The sequence below is a fragment of the Mus pahari genome, chromosome 5, assembly GCF_900095145.1.
Source record: "Mus pahari chromosome 5, PAHARI_EIJ_v1.1, whole genome shotgun sequence".
NCBI lineage: Eukaryota > Metazoa > Chordata > Mammalia > Rodentia > Muridae > Mus > Mus pahari.
In genome coordinates, this window is record NC_034594.1 from 41,557,120 (window position 1) to 41,577,091 (window position 19,972).

Genomic DNA, 19,972 nt, shown 5'->3' on the forward strand with positions numbered 1-19,972 from the left:
TTGACCTTTGTTTATTTATTTTAAGTATTTCTATTATATTTATCCATTTGTGCATGCATGTGAGTATGCTTGTATATGTGTGTAAATGTGTGACACCCACATATATATAAGTCAGAGGACAAATTATGGAAGTGAGAACTCTTCTGTCATGTGTGTCCCAGGGCTTGAACTCAGGTCATCAAGCTTCCTGGCAAGAACCTTTACCAGCTGAGGAATCTCGACAGCCCTACTTAGCATTTAAAGAGAGTGAGAGTCTCTTGCATTCTACAACACAGATGAATCTTAAGAAACTTGTGCAAACTGAAATAAGACCCACACAAAAGGACAAGTATAGTATGATCCTGCTTCTATGTAGTACCTAAAATAATCATGAGTCACGTTTAGAGCCACAGAATGTAAGATGGTGACCACAAACTGGAAGAGAGAACAGGGCATTGTCATTCCTGAATGGAGGGTTTCACTTTGGATAGTAGAAAATTGGAAGAGGGAGGGTGGGAACAGTAGCCCAACAAGATGCGTGTACTTAGTGTACTTAGTGTGTATTCCGAAGCAGGGGAGGTGAAGTGTCATGCTTTGTACACAGTAAAAAAGAAAGCAAGAGGGAAAGCAATATAGAAAAAGCCCATTCTCTTCTCTTCTCTCCTCCGTCTCCAGCTTGCCCTTCCTCTGTTTTCTTCTTTCTCGTTTGTTTTCTACAGGCAAGCCAAATTTCCCCACTATAAATCCAACTGAAAACTCCTTTTTCTACATCCTCCTGCACATGAGCTCCCACCCTGCCATCTCAGCTTCCCAAGATTGCTGACTAGGCTCTCAATGCCATAGCCTGCTCTGACGGGTGCTTTCCACTGTCCCTTCCCCAGGCTGGGAACACCTGTCAGTTGACACCTCGCTGGACTGCTAAATAGCATCCCCACCTGTTGACTGTGTTCTCCCCCTCCAGTCAGTGTAGACACTTTTACAGACACACTTTCCCAATAGTCTTCCTTTATCTGTTTTGTTTTGTTTTGTTTTTTTAATCTGTTCATCTGCCTCTGTCCTCTATAAAACCTTTAGATGCTGCCATTCCTCAGACTTGGTACTGGGGCCGTTTGCTGAGGCTTCTTGACAGTGTACCAAATTCATGTTCAGGGCCAGCAATAGGGCTCAGCATATAAAGTGCTTGCTATCAAGCCTGATGCCTTGAGTTTAATCCCCAGATCCTGTATGGTACAAAGAGAGACGCAGCTCCCACACACTGTCCTTTGACGTTTGCATGCACATTATGCATGTACACCCTACATATCATTATGTGCAGGCATGCACTAGATTTTAAAAATAAATATAGAGGAAATAAATGCACTTTAAACCTGAACTTCCACTCCCTCTCCATTGCCTTGACAGTTCCAAGTCGCTGTCATCTCTCAGCGTCCACTTCTCTAGCCAAGCCACGCGCCACCGTGACTCCCGCCGTCACCCCAGAGCAGCCTAACTCCTGTGCCTGCTCTGCTGTTGCCTTGCTGCTTCTTACTTCATCACCCAGGATGGTCGTGAAGATACCCCTCACAGATCGGTCAAAAGGGTGTGGCAGGTCCTCTGTATCTCCTCCACCACCTCTTCCAATCCATCGTTTTTCTCACCAGTGCACGTGCCCCTTGTTACTAAAGATTGCCCTCCCCTGGCTCCTGGACTCCACTCCAGGCTCCTGTCTTCAGCCATTGCTCTTCTACCCACATCCCATGAGAGTGAGTCTCAGCTCCAGCCACCCTTTTTCCTGACCAGAAAGGACCTGCCTCACAGTCTCTGTGTGTGCTACATCCAAGACTTTCCTTCTATTCTGCTTACTAAACCTCCTAAATGTATTGTCTCAGAAAATAGCATTTCTGCACCTGAGCATGCTCTAGCTGATCAAGTCCCTATCAGCATCTCTCCTAACATCCTCTCTAACACCCTTCACAGCTTGAGATTGTCCACTTAAGCTTGATTTAGGAAAGCCCTCTGTCTTAGGAGGCCATCTCCATGTGGTCAGTGAGTAGTTTTGTATCATAGACTGATATGAACCTATATCATATGTTTATAAGAGTATCACACACATAGTAGGTGCGTAATAAATATTTTACAGGAATAAGTGAAAGGAAGGAATGTAGAAAAGGGAGAGGGAAGAAAAAAGAGGAAGAAAGGAAGAAAGAAAGAGATAGAAAAGAAAAGAAAAAAGGAAAAGAAAGTAAGGGAGGGAGCGACTGAAGTTTCTCACAAAGCTGTTCCGTGTAACCTCTAAAGAAACGAGCAGGGTCAGTTGTTTGAAGCAAACTTATTCATGAAAATGTAAATTTGCACAAAGAATATGTTGAAAGGTGATTTTTCCACTTTACAAAATGATCCATCATGGGATTCTTTAAACAGACTACCTGGGTACACGGAAAATAAAATTTTATTGATCGAAACCATATGTGTGCTCAGAATTTTTCAGCCAAGAGTCTTTTCTACAAAGCCAGGCTAACATATAAGCAGTTTCCTTGAGGCACCTGGCCCACAATGGCCAACTCTCAGATTTCTAAGGCAACAGATAGAGAAGCTGGGAATGCAAAGTCTTTTCCAAACCTCCACCATGCAAAGCAGTGATCCCAGCCAGTCCAGAACCCCGTGACCGTTCTCACAAAATAGCTAAAGGGGAGATGAGCATCACAAACTCTTCTTTCTGTGTCCTGGATAAGATGCTGTGAAATGGCCTCCCACAGGGATGCTGTGGAAAGGAAATAGCAAATTGATGCTTTCCTCCTCGTGGCTCAAGGCCTGCTGCTCGCTCTGCCACTGCAGAGGGAGTCACGTGACTGCAGAGCTGGGCCGAGAAATCAGCGTAGGTAAAATGCAGCTCGCTTTGTGAGTTTTGGTTTCTTCATTTAGACAAGGTGATGCCCTTCTTCGTACCATTATTCCCTAATTCTGTCCCCAAACCACCCATCCGATCCACCCTGTGAATCAGATGATCTATAAACCTTCACTCTAGTGAGAGGATTGTTGTAGCTATGTCTACCTTTCACCTTGGGTAGAAAACGTAAAGAGAATGGACTTTGAATAAAATATTTGTAATAGTTGTGGAAAACTGGCTGGCTTAATGGGCAGTTCTTGATAAAAGAGAAAAGAAAAGAAAATACTCTGCAGAAGTTAAAACTAACAGTAAAACATACTTTGTTGTGGTGGGAACCAAGCAGTCTGTTAGGAACTGTCGGTTGAGTGAAATAGTTTAGATACCAAAGAAAAACTATGCCTGGGGTACGTTGAGAATCATGAAGGTAAACAGGGACTAGGCTACTTTTACCCTTCAAACACAAGGCTGCTTTTATCTCAGAAAATGTGAAACCTCCAAATTTTTAATAAAATACAGGATGTGGGTGGAGGGGAGCAAGCTTATAGTTTTGGCAACATTCAGCTCTCATTGACTTGCTAAGGCATCTTTTCTACCCCAGCTCCCCAAAGCTTTGAATTTTTCTGTCCAAATGTTATTATATTCAATAGCATCTCGACAGAAGGATTCTTTATCTACGTGATGTACGAAGATACTGACTTCTCCTGTGAATTCATTTAGAGTAAAAATGATCCCTTAGCCTCTTCTGAATACTGTCTAGAAAGCTACAGAATCTATTCACAGAAATCTTATTTAGATGTCTCCTGCTCTGTAGGTTACAGTGGGGTCCTGAATATATCAGCAAATCTGAATTACATTTGAAAGTTGACGTTCTTATATTTTTGTCTGCATTTTTGGGGTTGTTTCCTAGTTCCTTCTATAAAATGATACCAGGTCATACCTTCAGTGAAGAACAGGAATGAATTGAGAAATGGAACAGAATAGGAAAATAGAGGAGGGATGAAAATGTAGAGAATAAGTCAGTGGAGCACTGAACCACAAATGGGACATCTATCTCATACCACCTGCATAAGGTCAGGGAACACTGTGGGAGAGGAGGCAGAATAACTGTAGGAGCCACAAGCTGGGCAGGACTGGAATGAGACAGCACCTTCTGAGAATAACTGGACCACTGAGCTCACGCACTGACAACATCTGTGGTTGCTTACATAAGACCTGAACAAAATCAAGACAGGCAATATTCTAGTGTGAAGGGACAGGGGTCTGTAAGCCTGCACCCCTACCTGAGGACCTGAATCTATGGACAGTTGATGGTTTCTAGGGGAGAGACAGTTTTCTGGAAGAGTGTGGCTCCTGGTTGGATTGCCACCTATTAATACATGAAAAGCACAAATTAGTATCAAGGACTTAAAACAAGTAAATGTGAAAGAGTAATTTTTATTCTCCTGAGTGATTGTTGTCTCTGAGGCTTACCGCTCTGTCTGCTAACCTAATGCTAGTCCTGGAAGCGTCTAGCCTCTATACAATCTTATCTAGGCCTAGAATGTTGTTAGTCTCTGAGACTTAACTGCTCAATAATTCACTCCTTCCAGTTCTTTCTGATCTCTGGCTGACTGATTCAACTCAGCTGTTCTGGCTCAAACTCCTCTCCAAGCTGCCTGATTCAATCTAGCTTCTCTCAGTTTCTTACTGAATGGCTCTGCTTGGCCTCGTATACGAATCTTCTGACTCCTTCTCATTCTCTGGTCTGTTCTGTGTTCACCTGTGTCTAGCTTGTCTTCTCTGAGACATGTCTCTGTAAAACCGCCTCCTCCTCCTCTGCTCTGCACTGCCTCTATGCAGCTTCCTTTTCCTCTCTCTTCTCTTGAGAGTTAGACGTATCCTACTTTGTCGTCTCTTTCTCTGATTTGTCTCTTTGTCTGCCACTCAACTAGACATCACTTTCAAACATGCATGCTTCCTTTTACAAACTAACTTTGTCTTCACTTTTTCTGATTAAAGGTATCTGCTAAGGGCTGAGCCACACCACAACTATAAACAGGATTGTTTCTTTCTTTCTTTTTTTCAGCAAATAACACAATATCAAGGTTCACAGTGTAATTAAATATCCTGCAACAGAGAGAGAGAGAGAGAGAGAGAGAGAGAGAGAGAGAGAGAGAGAGAGAGAACATGAAGCTCACTGATAGGGATGTAGGGGATCTGGAAAATATTAGAGGGGGCAGTTGGGAGTAAATATGATCAAAATACATTGTATAAAGTACAAAAGTGTGTGTGTGTGTCTGTGTGTGTGTGTGTGTCTGTGTGTGTGTCTGTGTGTGTGTAAGACCTTAGAGCTAACTAATTGAAGCTGACAATTGACCAAAGTTCCAGGAAGAACTGAACATGGTAAGAAAAATATAATAGTAGATGATGATGGGTAAGGGGAGTTTGTGAGAAAAGACTGGTTAACTAAACCTGTAAGCTGAAAAGTGGGGAGAAGAACCAAGACTAGTTGACATTTCTGCAGACTATCCCATGCTAGCAGCAGGCTTACTAACCTGAGCCATGAGCCTTGCAGGTGTGATGTTCTGTTACTCTTTGTTAACAACATCTTCCATGACTGAAACACAGTCCAAGAGGAATTCCAAAGAAGACTTAAACAAGAGCTCATTTTGTGAATTTTTAAAAATTTAATATTCTAGTCAGAGAGAATATAAGGCCACCTTCAAATTTTATGTCACATCTTCACATAAAGAAATTCTGTCAGGATCTCTTTGTGTGTGTATCAGGAGGGAAGGGAACAAAAGATAACCCAGGCACAACTAATTTGTAAGAATCCCCAAGTTGTAAATAGGTAGCTAGATGGATGGATAGATGGATGGTTGGATGGATGTATACATGGACAGATGGATAGACAGATGGACAAGCAGACAGACATATAATATGGGAGCTAACATAAATGGTTAAAATTTGCTACTGTTTAATAAAAGGGGGAATAAATACTTAAAGGTTTATGAAGAACCTATGTGCATCGTGGAGAGATTCCTCTTGATCATTTCATTCATGTCACCTGTCACATTAAGGTCGGGATGGGTCCAGTAATAGTTCAGCCACAGCCACAGCCTTATTTCATTTCAAGTGTGCTGGTTTCATTTTTCTACACATGCTGAGGAAATGTGATGCTCTGGTAATGTACCATGGTTGCTGCTATGTACATTTAGCTACAGATGGAACAGATGTGCTAAGCACGCTAACCTAGAGCAATTTGGGAATTGGGGGCTGTATTGTAGGATAAATGTGACCTGGAAGAAAGAGAATAGCACACAGTGTAGACAAGTTCTGATCCCAACCCTGGACAGAACCAGTGGGATTTGTGTGTCAGAAACACCCACCACCCTGCCCCATTTCCCTTGGAGCTTTTGAGTCAAAGGAACACATTAAAATGAGACTTCAGTAAGGTCCTTTGTTACCTGTAATTACGTTATCTCATGTGTTTTACCTTAAAGTGTGGCAATGGACTGTAGTTCCAGAGGGTCTCATTAGAAAATTGTTCAGTTTTTAGTTACAAATGAATAATAATCATTCTGTTTTTTAAATTCTTCATTGAATTAATAGTCAAAATTATTCACTTTTAATCGCATAATGTTATACCTGATACAAAATGAGCATGTAAATGAAAAGATGAAAGAAAGGAGAGAAAAAAGATTCAGCAACTGTGTTATTTTCCTGCTTTTGTAATCTTATTTTACTTGTGATTTATGCCAGTGTTCTTGTGTTCTTTAGAAATAAAGAATTACAGAAGGCTGAGCACATGTCATCTATATCTTACATTTGCCAAAGAAAACGTGTAGGTTGTGAACTTTGTCCTTGCCTTCTAGATTCGGAAAGAAGAAAGATGATAAGATCGGGAAGTCTGAACAGAAAGGTACACAGAAGTCTGGGCACCCGGAGGAAGAAGAGCTGGAAAGAATGAAAGAAGAAAGAGAGAGGTAAGGAAAACTCAGAGCCCTCCCTTTACAGACCTTGGAATCTGTGTTTAAGTTACCAACTTCCAATAATCAACTGGAGGGATTTTAATTTAAGAAGCATACCGGAGAACTGGGGCCTCCCTGACAAAGCAACCCACCTTGCCGGGGAACCTTTATCATATTTCTAAGAAGAAATCATAGCAGAATCTTCCTCTTGTCAGAACCTATAGTCCCATTCTATGTCTCTCCCAGTTCTGACTCCTTCGGTGCATATTTTCCCATGGCTTAAAGAATGATTTTTTTTCCCCCCTGCTAATCCAAAGGTCATTTTTATATTGATGTTTAGAACTCTCAAGTTCCCCTAGTCTGTTCCTCATTTTTGACAGCCTGCTACATGCCTTTCCTAATTATATTCCACTAACTCCATTTGGTCATGTAATTTGAGTGCATGTCCCCCTGTCCTCCATTTTTCAAAAGCTACTGTCTTTTATTAGGCTATCAGCTGAAAACATGCTGCCCATCTGCAGAAGGGCCAGTTTCATAGACGGCCGGTAATGGCGGTTCATGAGGCCGAACGCTCCTGCTGGAGGAGCATTGTGTTCCATCTGGACTAGAGTGGTCCTTCATACATCTTTGATGTTCACTCTGGCACTCCCCCCACATAGATGGAAAAATGTCCGATTTTAAAACATGCAATTGAATACTCCTATGTCTCCTGAAAATTCTTTACCTCCTGAACAAACTGAAGCTCAGAGAAAGACTAAGACGAGACAGGGCTGGATCTAACTTTATGTATTTGTGTTTTCTCAGGGGAAGTAAAATATATCTAGTTTTTCACTTGTTATTGGCTAAGTTTATCCTCCTGGGTTTTGTGTGTTTGTTTTAGTGTCCAGTCTTATATCTTTCACTGTAGCATATGCACTAAGAAAAACACATCTATTCATTGTGTTTTCTAGAGCACAGCAGTCTAAAATATCTCTGGTTAACCTTTTACCCCATCCTGCACACAATATTGATGGAGAAGGCTGACTTTACAATAAGAGGAGAGATACTATTTAGTTCTTTCTCACTTCTGGGAAGTTGATAAGCTCTGCTTCCAGGGTCACCAGAACAGTTAAAAGGAAATCAAATGTTACATTGATGTTGATGATTCACCTGACAGAGCTCCCCTAAAGACAAGACGGGTCACCCCATCACAGGCCAGGATGCAGAAATCCTGAGATGTAAATGTAATTCCAGCACAGACTTTAATGCATGCACTGGCACAGACATCTGCACTATAAGCCTGCATCATAGACCTTTGCAGGTCCCCTGACTTCATTTATTGAGACTGCCCCCATGCCTCATCTTTGGGAATCTGAGCTGTTTTCAAGAATGCAGACTGGACATTTTTTGCAGTTCATTGCTTGCTCGAGACAGGGGTAAAATCTCCCAGTAGCGAGTGGACTGTGTGCCAGCTAGAAAATTGATAACTCATAAAATAAGGTGGGCTGCCTTTAAGCAAGAGTTCATTTCCTTTCTGGTTTTGCCTTTAGGAAGCAGGTGCCTGCGGGAGTTTCGTTGTTAAAAGCAAAGCTGTAAATTTGCCTCAGCTGACTATACAGGCTTCAGGTCCAATATTCTTAAAATATGTCTGGTGAAAATATTGAAAGGGCTGTACTATTAGCCTGCACTTAAGCTACCCTGCACACATGAACACATAAAACAGATCCAATATGGGTTTCCTACAGATAACCATGTCTCAATCAGGTGCTGAAGAAGAAGGTGAAAGAACTGATTTTAGGGTTGGGTGTTATAGAATTAATGGCCAGGCATTTCAACACTCACAGATTGAGGACCACAGAGGGTGGAGGTCGAGGCTGACCGTGTAGTGTTGTTCCCAACCCTGGAGTACTGGATTTTTTGGCTGTCCATCATCCATAGGGAACCAATTTATAGCTCTCATGGATCTCAGCAAGTTTGCCATTCATTATGGAGAGTGGCCATGGAGGAAAAATAAAAATAAAAAATATTGATAAATGTTATTATTGTCCCTTTTGCTTGATATAATCAAAATTTATTTCCTTGAAATGAGTCAAGCTATCTTGTTGCATATTAATTCTGTCATAGTTCTTGTGCATGTAGTGGTTTTCCACTAGCCATTTTCAAACCATTTAAAGCCATTAAATAAAGTACATAGTATACAGCATTGGAAATAGCCGCTTATCAGAACCAATTTTGAAGTTTTCAGGAATTTTGTGCGCTAGTTTGGCCATTAGTTCTTTGAAATGGGTACACCAATATTATAAATTACTTTTAAAAATGGATTTTTTTGAGAAGTTGGTTTACTAACACACTAATGAAAGTCTAAATCAACTTCCTTCACTGTACAACCAAAAAGATATTACCAAAAAATGCAGACAGGAAAAAATAATATGTGGTTTAAACCATGAAATACAGCCTGTGTGTCACCTGTGTCCTACTGAATCACTAGAAGGATTTGCTAAAACTGAAGATCCCTGAGCCCCACCCCATTCTGAAGAATCAAATCTTGGGAGCTGCCATCCAGGGATCATTGTTTAACATTGAACAGATAAATCTGAGGTGACTCTCCAGCTTCCTCAGCCCTGAGAAACACTGTCATGGAGGAATAGGATGCAGTTAGAACATCAGGCCTTCTTAGTTTATGAAATATCATGCGCAGACAGTTTCCCTATTAAGGCCAAGTGGTCCAGACTACAGATACCATCACGTTTCTTCAGGAGCCCTCTCTGAAGCATCCTGCCTAGCTGAGGTACTCTTCCATGGACATGTGAAGAGTCCTTCTCAGCGCACCCAGCCCAGGATGAGTCAGAGGCTCTAGAGCTATGGTTCTCAACTTTCCTAATGCTACAGCCCTTTAATCCAGTCCTTATGTTGTGGTGATCCATAACCATTAAATTATTTCATTGCTACTTCATGACTGGAATTGTGATACTATTATGAATAATAATATCTGCTTTCAAAACTTGTTTCCTTGAAATGAGTCAAACTATCTTATTGTTTACTAATTCTGTCCTAGGGGACCCCTGTGTAAGAGTCCATCAATCCTCCAAAGGGTCATGACCCACAGGTTGAAAACCACTGCTCTAGAATTATCGCCCTGTACCACAGGGGTAGGGAAAAATCATAAACTCATGAAAAACATCTTGGGAAATATTAAATACATAATTCTGTACCAATCCCATGGCCATTATTAGTAGTTTTGTAATCTGTTTTCTATACCTACCTATCCTTTGGAAACTTGATATCCATGCTGCCGAGATAACATAGTTCTGGTCTCACATCACCATCTTCCAATACTTCCCCGTGCCATTTATATTTTTAACACATGTCATCCTGATCACTGCTGACTACTTTGTGTGATTAGCATACTTATATTACTTGTCTTCCATTTTTGAATGGTTATCTGCCTAAGTATTTTTTACTGTTCCAGACGGTACCTTGATTAGTATCATTAGGTACAAAGTCCTTATAGATTACCTCTTAAATCACACAAATCTTGTGGAATCTTCAATATCTTTGTCCTAGTATTAATCTAACCCTGGTTCTAAACTTTAGGATGATATGATTCCCTTCCACGTATTGATCATATTATTTTTATTGTTATTCATATATTTTTGTAGATGAGGCACAATATAATTCCTGTTAAAGGAGTGATTAGTGCTGTATGTGAAACTTTACCTAGAACTAGCTACACCATGAAAATGTTAACAAAGCTGTATAATAGGTAGAATTGCTCATAGAAACACAGAGTCTGCAATGCTGTCAATGAGAAGAGGAGGAAGTTTTGTATGTGTAGAGACATTTCTAATTGTCATTAGTACAAAAGATGGTAGAGAACTAGCTTTTGCTGCCTTTTACCGGGTAGAAATCTCTAACCATCCTACAATCTACAAGACTTTCTTCCTCTGTAAGAATAAATTATTCAATCCAAATGTCAATAGTGCAGGGTTGAGACCCTTTCTAATCACAGGAATTTACGAAGTGTAAGAGAAACTTCCCAAATATCAGTAATTAGTTATATTATCTCATAGTATCCTGTGGATAATGCAGAGAAAGACTCAGTTTGCCAGATGACGTAACTCTAGAAGGATTATTGGTTTTTGAGAAATTGTGCCTAAACATTACCAGTGAACATTGCATCTATATAAGCATGCAAGAATGGTTTTCCTTGAACACTTATTTTAATGCTGTCCTGCTGAGTACTAACATTAGTGATGGTGGCCTGCTGATTAGCCATGAGTGCCAAGTATTGAAGAGGCTGACAAGTGTGTGCTGGCAGAGGCATCTGGAACAATGAGGGGAATCAAACATAAAGAAGTTAATAGGAATAAATGTAAAGTCTTACATTCAGGCCCAGGAATGAGCTGTACAAACACAGGATGTGGAAGGTTTGACTTAATACCGAATATATGAAATTTTTGCCTGATGGTTTTAGTTGAGGGTAAGTGTAGCATGAGACAACATGGGGATGTGCCTGCCAAAACTTAATCCATTCTGGGCTGCGTTACTGGAAGTTCATGTACAAAATGAAGAAACAATAATTCCTATTTCACATGGCTCACATCACACCTGGTATAGCCTGAAACTTTGTCTCACATAGAGAATGGGACCCTCTACACTGAAGTCTGCATTTCTGAAAAGCACTGAAGGGCCTGGAGAGGCAGAGCTTGGACTTTAGCTAGCTTCAGATACGAGAGGATGTATTTATTTACAACACCATTTGCATCCTATTCTACTTCATCTATTTGTTAACCTGTTATTTATCTACTTCAAGATACTAGTAGAGCATTATCTTAAGGGAGGCGTTCTTCAGCTTAATAAAATGAAGTACCCTAAATATTAGAATGCACTATGAAACAGTGAGTTTGTTGACACTTGAAATGTCTAATAAGAAGCCAATGACTAGATTTAGAAAAGATTAGTTCATCAAGTAAATATTAGAATTTTATTAACCTCAATCACTGATGTATTCCTTCCATGTCTTAATTATATGCACACATATTCAAATAAATAAAATATCAGTTCTTACAAATGAAATACACCAAGACATATACCGACTAAAATAATTGCAAGGATCATTAATGCTACATTTTCTTTATATGGTCTCTAGGGTATCTTCCAGATGTTAGACTCTGAGAAATATCCAAGTACAGAAGAATTCACACTGAACTTCTAGAGCAAGCTCTCCTGGACTTGCCAAAGTACTGACTCATGTAGTGTATATAACACTCTTCTTGGGGTATGCAAGGCCAAGTTTCTCACTCATGATTGTGTAGTGGGATTTTCTCATCCCCTATTCGATTTCCTGAGTTTATGATGTGTCCCCTTTTGACCCAAGTCAAACGGTCCATGGCAATGAAACCCTGCATTAAATAAACTCATCATTTTTGTTCATGCTTCAGTGACATGGGCCATAATAAAACATTAGTTTCAAAGGTCTTTATTCACTGCTAGATGATGAACTCAATATAATATGCAAAGATTATTTGTCCTGGCTAAATTAAATTAGCATTTCCCACACATTCAGATTATGTAAATTAGTATCATGAGCTGACAGCAAGATTGTTTTAACATGTCATTAGTTTTAGTTGTTTAATTCTAAGAACTAAGCTTGTAATCTTTTCTAAAGTATGATTTAAAAAATAAAAAGTCTTAGGCCTGTAATGTAGTTAAATACTTGTCTTCTTAGTACCTTCTCAAGATAGGTAAAGAAAGGCTAGAGAAAAAGACACCCCCTAGACATGCCATTCCCCTTTTACTTAGGATTATTATATTGACTAACATATCTCCTTTGACACCAAAGACTGATTTCCATTAAAGTCCCATATTATTGACCCAGAAATGAAAATTCACTAAGTGCAACCTCTTACTGAAACTAGAACAAAAAAAAATTAATAACATGAAATTTAGTTATTCCAAGACCTTCCATCCCATGGATACCAGTCAAGGTTTGCTTCGCAGGGAGGCCATTTGTCACATTAATGAAAAATCACATGTTTGGATCGTATCAAAACCTGAGTGTATAACTGAAGACACTGGGGGACCACAGTGTGTCCAGCTTCAGCACTGAGAAGCCTGGAAACATATGCGGCTCATTCTCAGCCACAGACCTAGACAGAATGCCAGTGAGGGTGAAGCTAAGATTGAGGAAAATTAATCGGTCTCGGTGTCTGGATTCAAGATTCTTGGTTTTCTTTCATTTCAGTATGCCTTCCAAGAACTGCAGAGGCTTCTCCCTCACCTTATCGGCTGGGCTGCTTGTCTTCCCTTAGTTTGAATCAATACATGTGTTTTTGATATTTGGCAAACCAAGATTTAATTATGCAGCTGCAAATTCCCCACATAAACGAAATGTATCTGAGAGATAGAAAAACATTCAGAAACCATTTTATAGTTTGAGAATTCAAGTGGGTGAAAATCTATTCCCAACCTCTTCGTATTTGATTTAATTATGGGGGACTTTTATGTTACTGGAAATTGAAATGAAAACCAGAATAAGAGTACAGTTATTCCAACATTTGTTCATGATTTTTTTGTAAAAAGAAGATAGATGAACATTATAGACTGAGAAGGTAGTACATTGTAAATTAATATTTTAGCTGTAACTCACATACTGACTCCACTCTGAATCCCACATAGAGCAACAAATGAATTGACAGGGTTTTGCCACTATTTTACTCTAAAAAGGAGTAGATGTTTTATTAAAGAAACCAGAAGGTTGATTTCTTTAATTTGCCAAGTGACTCTTGATAATTAATTATTTACTGAACTTAATCTTTGGCACAATTTAAACTGTTGAAAACACCCATGTTTTGGCATGGTTACATACAAATGATTAATTCAGCATGGTTTGACTTGTCAATGAATACCCCTGTCTTTTGCAGTAGAATTTGCTGGGTCCCGTGGTTTGGGCAAAATAAAATGTTGGAATGATTCCCAGTTTTAATAGTCCCAATTTATTATTACCACTGAACCCTGATCAGATCATGGACTGGATTAGATCCCAGTTTTTCAAAATACCCCAATTTATGACTCCTTTAGAATTCTGTTTTTTTTTTTGTTTTTTTTTTTTTAATGTATTTGAATGGGACTTTGGTTGGCTAGAAAAGACCTGGTTAATTACTTGTAGATTCTTATTGGATCCTCCCACTCTGTAGAAGTTGTGAAAAACATACTAGATAGCGTTTCTCAGGACAAAGTCATGTTCTCCTTTTACGCTGACAGGAGGAAGTGATCAAGTTGCTGGTTTTCATAGTACTAAGCGTCTGCAGTAACTGGGAAGCGGCTGTGTTGTATGGCATTGATTACAGTTGGGCTATGGTAGAGGTAAGAGAGTGAAAACGGAGGCAACACACAGACGATGGAGACATGGGCACAACTCATGATCACCCTTTATTCAATGGCAGTCTCTCAGGATTGCCCCCCATTTACAGGGGCAAAGTGTAAGACCCAGGAGTGCTGTGGGTGGGTTAATACCTGTACTTTCATCTTATGACTGTAATACATATCTTCTTAGAAATGCTGATGGTCACCAACAAAACTTGGCGCATTACAGTATTCTTATAGACAAGTGATGGGCACACCTACATCCACTTGCCACGCCAGCATTTTTTATGAGCCAAAATCCTTTTATGGAGTTTGAATCAATGTTAGAAGTGCTGTATTAGCAACCACTTGTCAGCTGAGCTGGATTAATACATAGAATGAATCACTGGACTGGCACGCTTTCCAACAGTCATTTAGGGAAGCATCTATAAAGCATACCTCTTGAGCCTTGTTTTAAAAGAGTACTTCTGTATGAATATACCCTGAAGTAGCATAGCACATTAGTATATGCGATCGTAGCACTGTTGGAATCTATTCTAAGGAAGGCTCTAAACTATTCAGAGTGGTTCTCAGAAATGTTTAGAATATATGATCTAATTTTTTAAATGGGAAAAGGTTCAGTTGATACAGAACACTGGTTTTAATATATACATATAAAATAAAATATATTTGCTATTATCAGAAAACTAGTAACTCACTAAATGTTATGTCAATAGAGAGTTATATTTTAGTATAGATTGTGTCTAGCAATAGAACATTTTCTGTGAAAACTTTGAGGAGTATAACTGTTAGAAAGCCATTTAAATACTAGAATTTACATCTAAGGATCCAATGTTATATTTTTACGGTAGAGAATAAACCACTTTTAGGAATGTATTCATATCCCCCCCCTAACTTCTTACCATGATATGAAATGGTAATAACAAATATTTTACTTGGGGAAAATGCTTTTTAATTGCTAAGAGCTTTAGAAGAATTTTTTTTTCCAAAAATTCAGAAATAAGTAAAAGGCTAGTGATTCCAGAACATTTAATGTAGATCTATTTGGAACTGTGGTAGTAAACTTACTAAAAGTACTCTAAATATGCAGATTATCAAATTTTTTTTAGAGATCAAAGAACATTCTAGAATGCTGTCTCGACATCTTTTCTTATTTGGACACATTTTATATTGTATCCTGCTTTGGAAAGCCTCTATGACAGCACATTCACTCTGTAAAGCAAGGTCAGGTAATGTCTGCACCATTGGCAAACTTGCCTAGTTGTTCAACTGTTCACCTTATTGTCTCCTAGAACCTGCCTCCTCGCACCCCGTCAGCACATCCTTTATCTAGAAACTATGACCAAGGCCTGAAAGTATAGTAAGACAATGTGGATAATGTTTTCCCATATTTCTTAAGAAACTGAACATCTCTGGGTGCCCTCCACTTGGGATGTTTTTACCTTCAAGGTGTCATAATACTTCAAGTTGTCAGAGTTTGGACAGGTGCTGTTGGAATTTATGAAGCAGAAAGCAAGGACACTTCTCAACATCCTACAACATGGGGGCAGGGGGCAACCCTCTTCAACAAAAGTAATTATCCAGCCCAGATTGTCAGTTGTACCAAGGTCAAGAAGCCATATGGAAAATACATAGATAATATATAGATGTTCAATATAGGAGAAATATACTCTAAATATTTAAAACCCTGTTAGATAAATATATAGTATACATATACCGATATAGGCAGACATATACTCCAGATACTTAAGACCTCTGCAGTTGAACCTGAGACCATATGTTTTGAAAGCTTTTCACAAGTGATTTTTTTTTTATTATAGCCACATTTCTAACCAAATCAACCTACCTATGGCCTAGAGGACACATATGGCCAAATGGAAAGATTATGAGGCCCACAAGTGGTGGGTGGGGCATTGGTGATAGACTGACTCAGTATATACACACTGCCATACTACCAAACTGCCACGGTCTTTAAGATTCTCATCTGGTAAGTGAGAAATCTGTCTCTCTGATTGTCAGGAAAATGAAAAGTGGTGTTTATGAAGCAAGCACCTGGTTCACTCTGGGCGCTCGGTGTCATTTCCCGACCTGCTTTGGGAATTAAAGCTCCCACTTACCCACTCAGTAGCCTTTGGAGCCTGGAATGCTCTGAGCCTCACCATCTGTGAAAGTTACTGAATTGGATCCTGTTACAATGAAGAAGGCCAACTTGAGTGCAGACTTCGCCCAGCTGGGAGTGATGCCAGATACTTCCATTCAAGAAGCATCACCTCATTTCTTATTGATCACCGGTTGTAGTGAGCTTGGCATAGGGGCGGCAGCACAGTAGCAAGGGAGTATGGTCGGCAGCCAGAGCTTGGCAGTGTGGACACAAATGGTGGGAGTTACTGCCAGCTCCTCCAAGTTCACAGGGTGTGTAGCTGCAGGAATCACTTGTAACCACAGCCATTAAGCCCGTACAACCCTCACATTTGCATTTCTCTTATATGTGTTGCATTAAGAAGCACTGGTTTACTCTGGTCTGCTAACATTTTGGAACTAGTCTTTGGTGGAAACGGAGGATAGCGTACCCCCCTTCCATTCTCTCTCACCCATCTGGCTTTGCCCTCTACAATTTTACCATGCATTTAATGTGGCTTCAGAACATTTTTTAAAAATAATAATAATAATCTGACTCTCTTCCAGACTCAAAAATTCCTTTTGTGCTCTGCTTGGTGCCTATGGCATCTGAAAACCCGAGGAAGATAGAGTCCTTTGAGCTATGGTCTAAAGGGTTACTTCACTGACAGGTCACTTTTAAGGAACAGCAACAGTAATAACAGTGGGTTGTTTAGAAAAACATTTTATGTATGCATGTGCCATGTATGCATGTTCCTGGAGGAACTTAACAACTACATAATTATTTGTCAAGTCATGGCTTTTTAAAAGTATTTCTCCCCAATGTGTATGAGTGTTTGCCTGAGTGGATGCCAGTGCACCAAGTACATCCATGCCCACAAGGCACCAGGTCCTCTGTAACTTGAGTTACAGATGGCCTTGAGATGTCACATAGTGCTGGGAATTAAACCCTGGTCCTCTGGAAGAGCATTCAGTGTTCTCAACCACTGAGCCCCAAATCATAATATCTTAAGGCAAAGATATGGATTAAGGTGTCTGGGTCCACAATAACAGTTGAGTGTCCCTTAGCTGAAATATTTGGATCCAGATGTGTTACAGATGCTGGAGTTCTCTGGGTTTTGGACTATTCACACAGACATTGCCAGTTAAGCATTCCTAGTCTGCAAATATGAAATGTTCCAAAATTTAAGAGTTATGAACATCATGTGAGTCTACAAAAACAGTTTGGATTTGAGAACACTTTGGATTTTATGTTAGAGATGCTCCACCTGTTACTATGAGTGACCAAAATCACTCCTTCCGCAGAAACTTTCAATGTCTGCCTAGTGAAGCAGCCCAATCATGTTGGCTTAATGTGCCTGTACAGCATCCTGACTTTATAATCAAAATTTCTATTTCTGAACCATATAAGCTTATGCTTCTTGATATTTTATTACCCCAAGAAAGCTAAATCCTCCCTCCCTCCCTCCTTCTTTCCTCTCTCCTCCTTCTTCCCTCTCTCTCTCTCCCTTACCCCCTCCCATCCTTCCTGAAGGAACAAACAAAGGATGAAAAAGTTTCAGAAAAATATGTGTAAGCTTGTAGTTGGTGTAGGGAAGAGGCAGGCTTAGAACCCAACTATCAGATACTGGCGCTCATTGTCATCCGAGGCAAGCTCATGGCTCATTGAGCATCCATTTCGGGAGATTCATTTAGGGTGGCATCTAATCATCAGAGCACTATTGATCTTTAGAGTTCCTATACAATTCATATGATAAAGCACTTAGAACTGTGCTTCAGATTTGCACTCAGTTGGCACACATTGTTATTATCAATATTGCCTTTTCTATGCATGTTTGTAATCTCAAGTATACCTTATTTATCACTAGATTTCAGTTGCCCTGGGGTTAGGACCTTACCTTAGCCATTCTTTTAATTCTGTCACTATTCAATATGCTATATTTCATAGTTGTTGTTGTTAAATAGTTTTTAACTGATGGATGGATGGATGGATGGATGGATGGATGGATGGATGGATGGAGATATAAAACCATAAAACTCTAAGTTTAATTTTTTTCAAGTGATTGATTGATTATAAGGAGCTCAGATATAGAATAGGCTGAACAAATGATAGATAAAGCCATCTAGTTTAGGGAAGTAAGACTTTGCAGAGGCTATGAAATGTCAAGAAATGCAAGTTCTTTTGTAGTTGGTAGTAGGTCATTAAATCAGTGAAGCATAGTGGCCAGTCCATTAGGATCCTCTAAACTAGATCCTCAAAGACAAGACCAGAAAAATGAATGAAGTGCATCTACTTTATAAACTAGCAAAAAGCCATAGGATCAGAGAGCCATGTTTGTGGCTTTGTCTGTTCTGTTGTTTTACTTGTTCGGTTTGGTTGGTTTTGTTTGTTTAAATTTGACTCTCAATCCCATCCTCTTTCACTTGCTTAGATGCAACCAGTTGATATTTCTTTCAGAAACATTCATTTCAATATTTTGAAGTGAAATACTGCTTTTGATTTTGATGGTATGGAAGAGAAAGAGAAAGAGAAACACTGTCCTTGGCTTAATCTCTGTCAAAGAAGGATTGTGGTATATTTTGAGCTGAAACACTCTGGATTCATGGCACCAGTGAGCAAGCATGAATAACTGGAACAGCAGTGTAGTAACCACATCACAGATAGCTGCTCTCTCAGGGAGGCAATACTACAGAGCTCCAAGAACAAACATGGTAGACAATATTATTGTCTAAATTATTCCTTATTATGTCCTACAAATTGCAAGCCCTAGCTGCCTTAAAAGTTGAAAACAATATCAGAATTTTAATGTTGATCATGTAATTTTAAAAGTACATGAAATACTAATAATCAGTGAGGACATAGTAACCATGTAGTAAAATAAATTGCTAAAATATCTCACCTATTTTTGAAAGCATTTTGTTCTGCTTAGAACTTGCACCAACTAGCACCAGTTTTAAAAAGCAAATAGACGAGTTGATGAGAACTAGCTTAGACAAATCATATTTAAAATAATAATGAATTCCATTATTGACAGAATCAACAACTAATTAAAAATACTATCAGGGAAGATGTAAGAGATGGCGAGTTTCCAATACAGACTGACACCAAGGCCACTGACATAATTGATATTTGCTCGACACCTAAGGTGTTTTGCAATCTCTAATTGAAGCTGGGATAGCCAGAGATACTTCCAAGTGTGGAATCTCTCTCTCTCTCTCTCTCTCTCTCTCTCTATCTCTCTCTCTCTCACACACACATAATTATATATTTTCAGAGACACACATAAATATATGATATTTTCAGAACAAATCATGCCTCTTTTCAAAAAAGTGTATGTTTTCAGCTGAGCAACCATTAAAGTTATTTTAATGGGCTGAGTTTGTTTAATAAAAAAAAATCCACTGCATCATGATAATGTATGATGTAATTCATATGTTTTTGATCTGGCTGTACTGGGTGCAATAAAGTCAAGATGGATAATTTATGAGTTAGACATACAAATTTCAGAGTTTCATATTGTAATAAATGCATATTGAAAAGGATCTGCAATAGTCAGATGATTAAATATTCTTCCTTTTAAATAGAAGGACATACCTTTAATGAAATGTGTCATTATTATGGTTTACTACTTTTGTTAGTATTAAATACAAACTAATTGTATACCTGTGCAAATTTTTTCAATACAGCAAACTAAAAGATTGATATAATAATTTT

General features: G+C 39.2%; 1 protein-coding gene across 1 annotated transcript in view; it reads left to right on the plus strand.

The window, feature by feature from the left end:
• Window positions 1-19,972, plus strand: part of Pard3b (par-3 family cell polarity regulator beta) — a 976,275-nt gene that overhangs the window by 773,265 nt on the left and 183,038 nt on the right. The window contains exon 19 of the mRNA XM_021197960.2: window positions 6,700-6,810. Within this exon, the coding sequence (XP_021053619.1) occupies window positions 6,700-6,810 (111 nt within the window). The remainder of the gene's footprint in view (window positions 1-6,699; window positions 6,811-19,972) is intronic.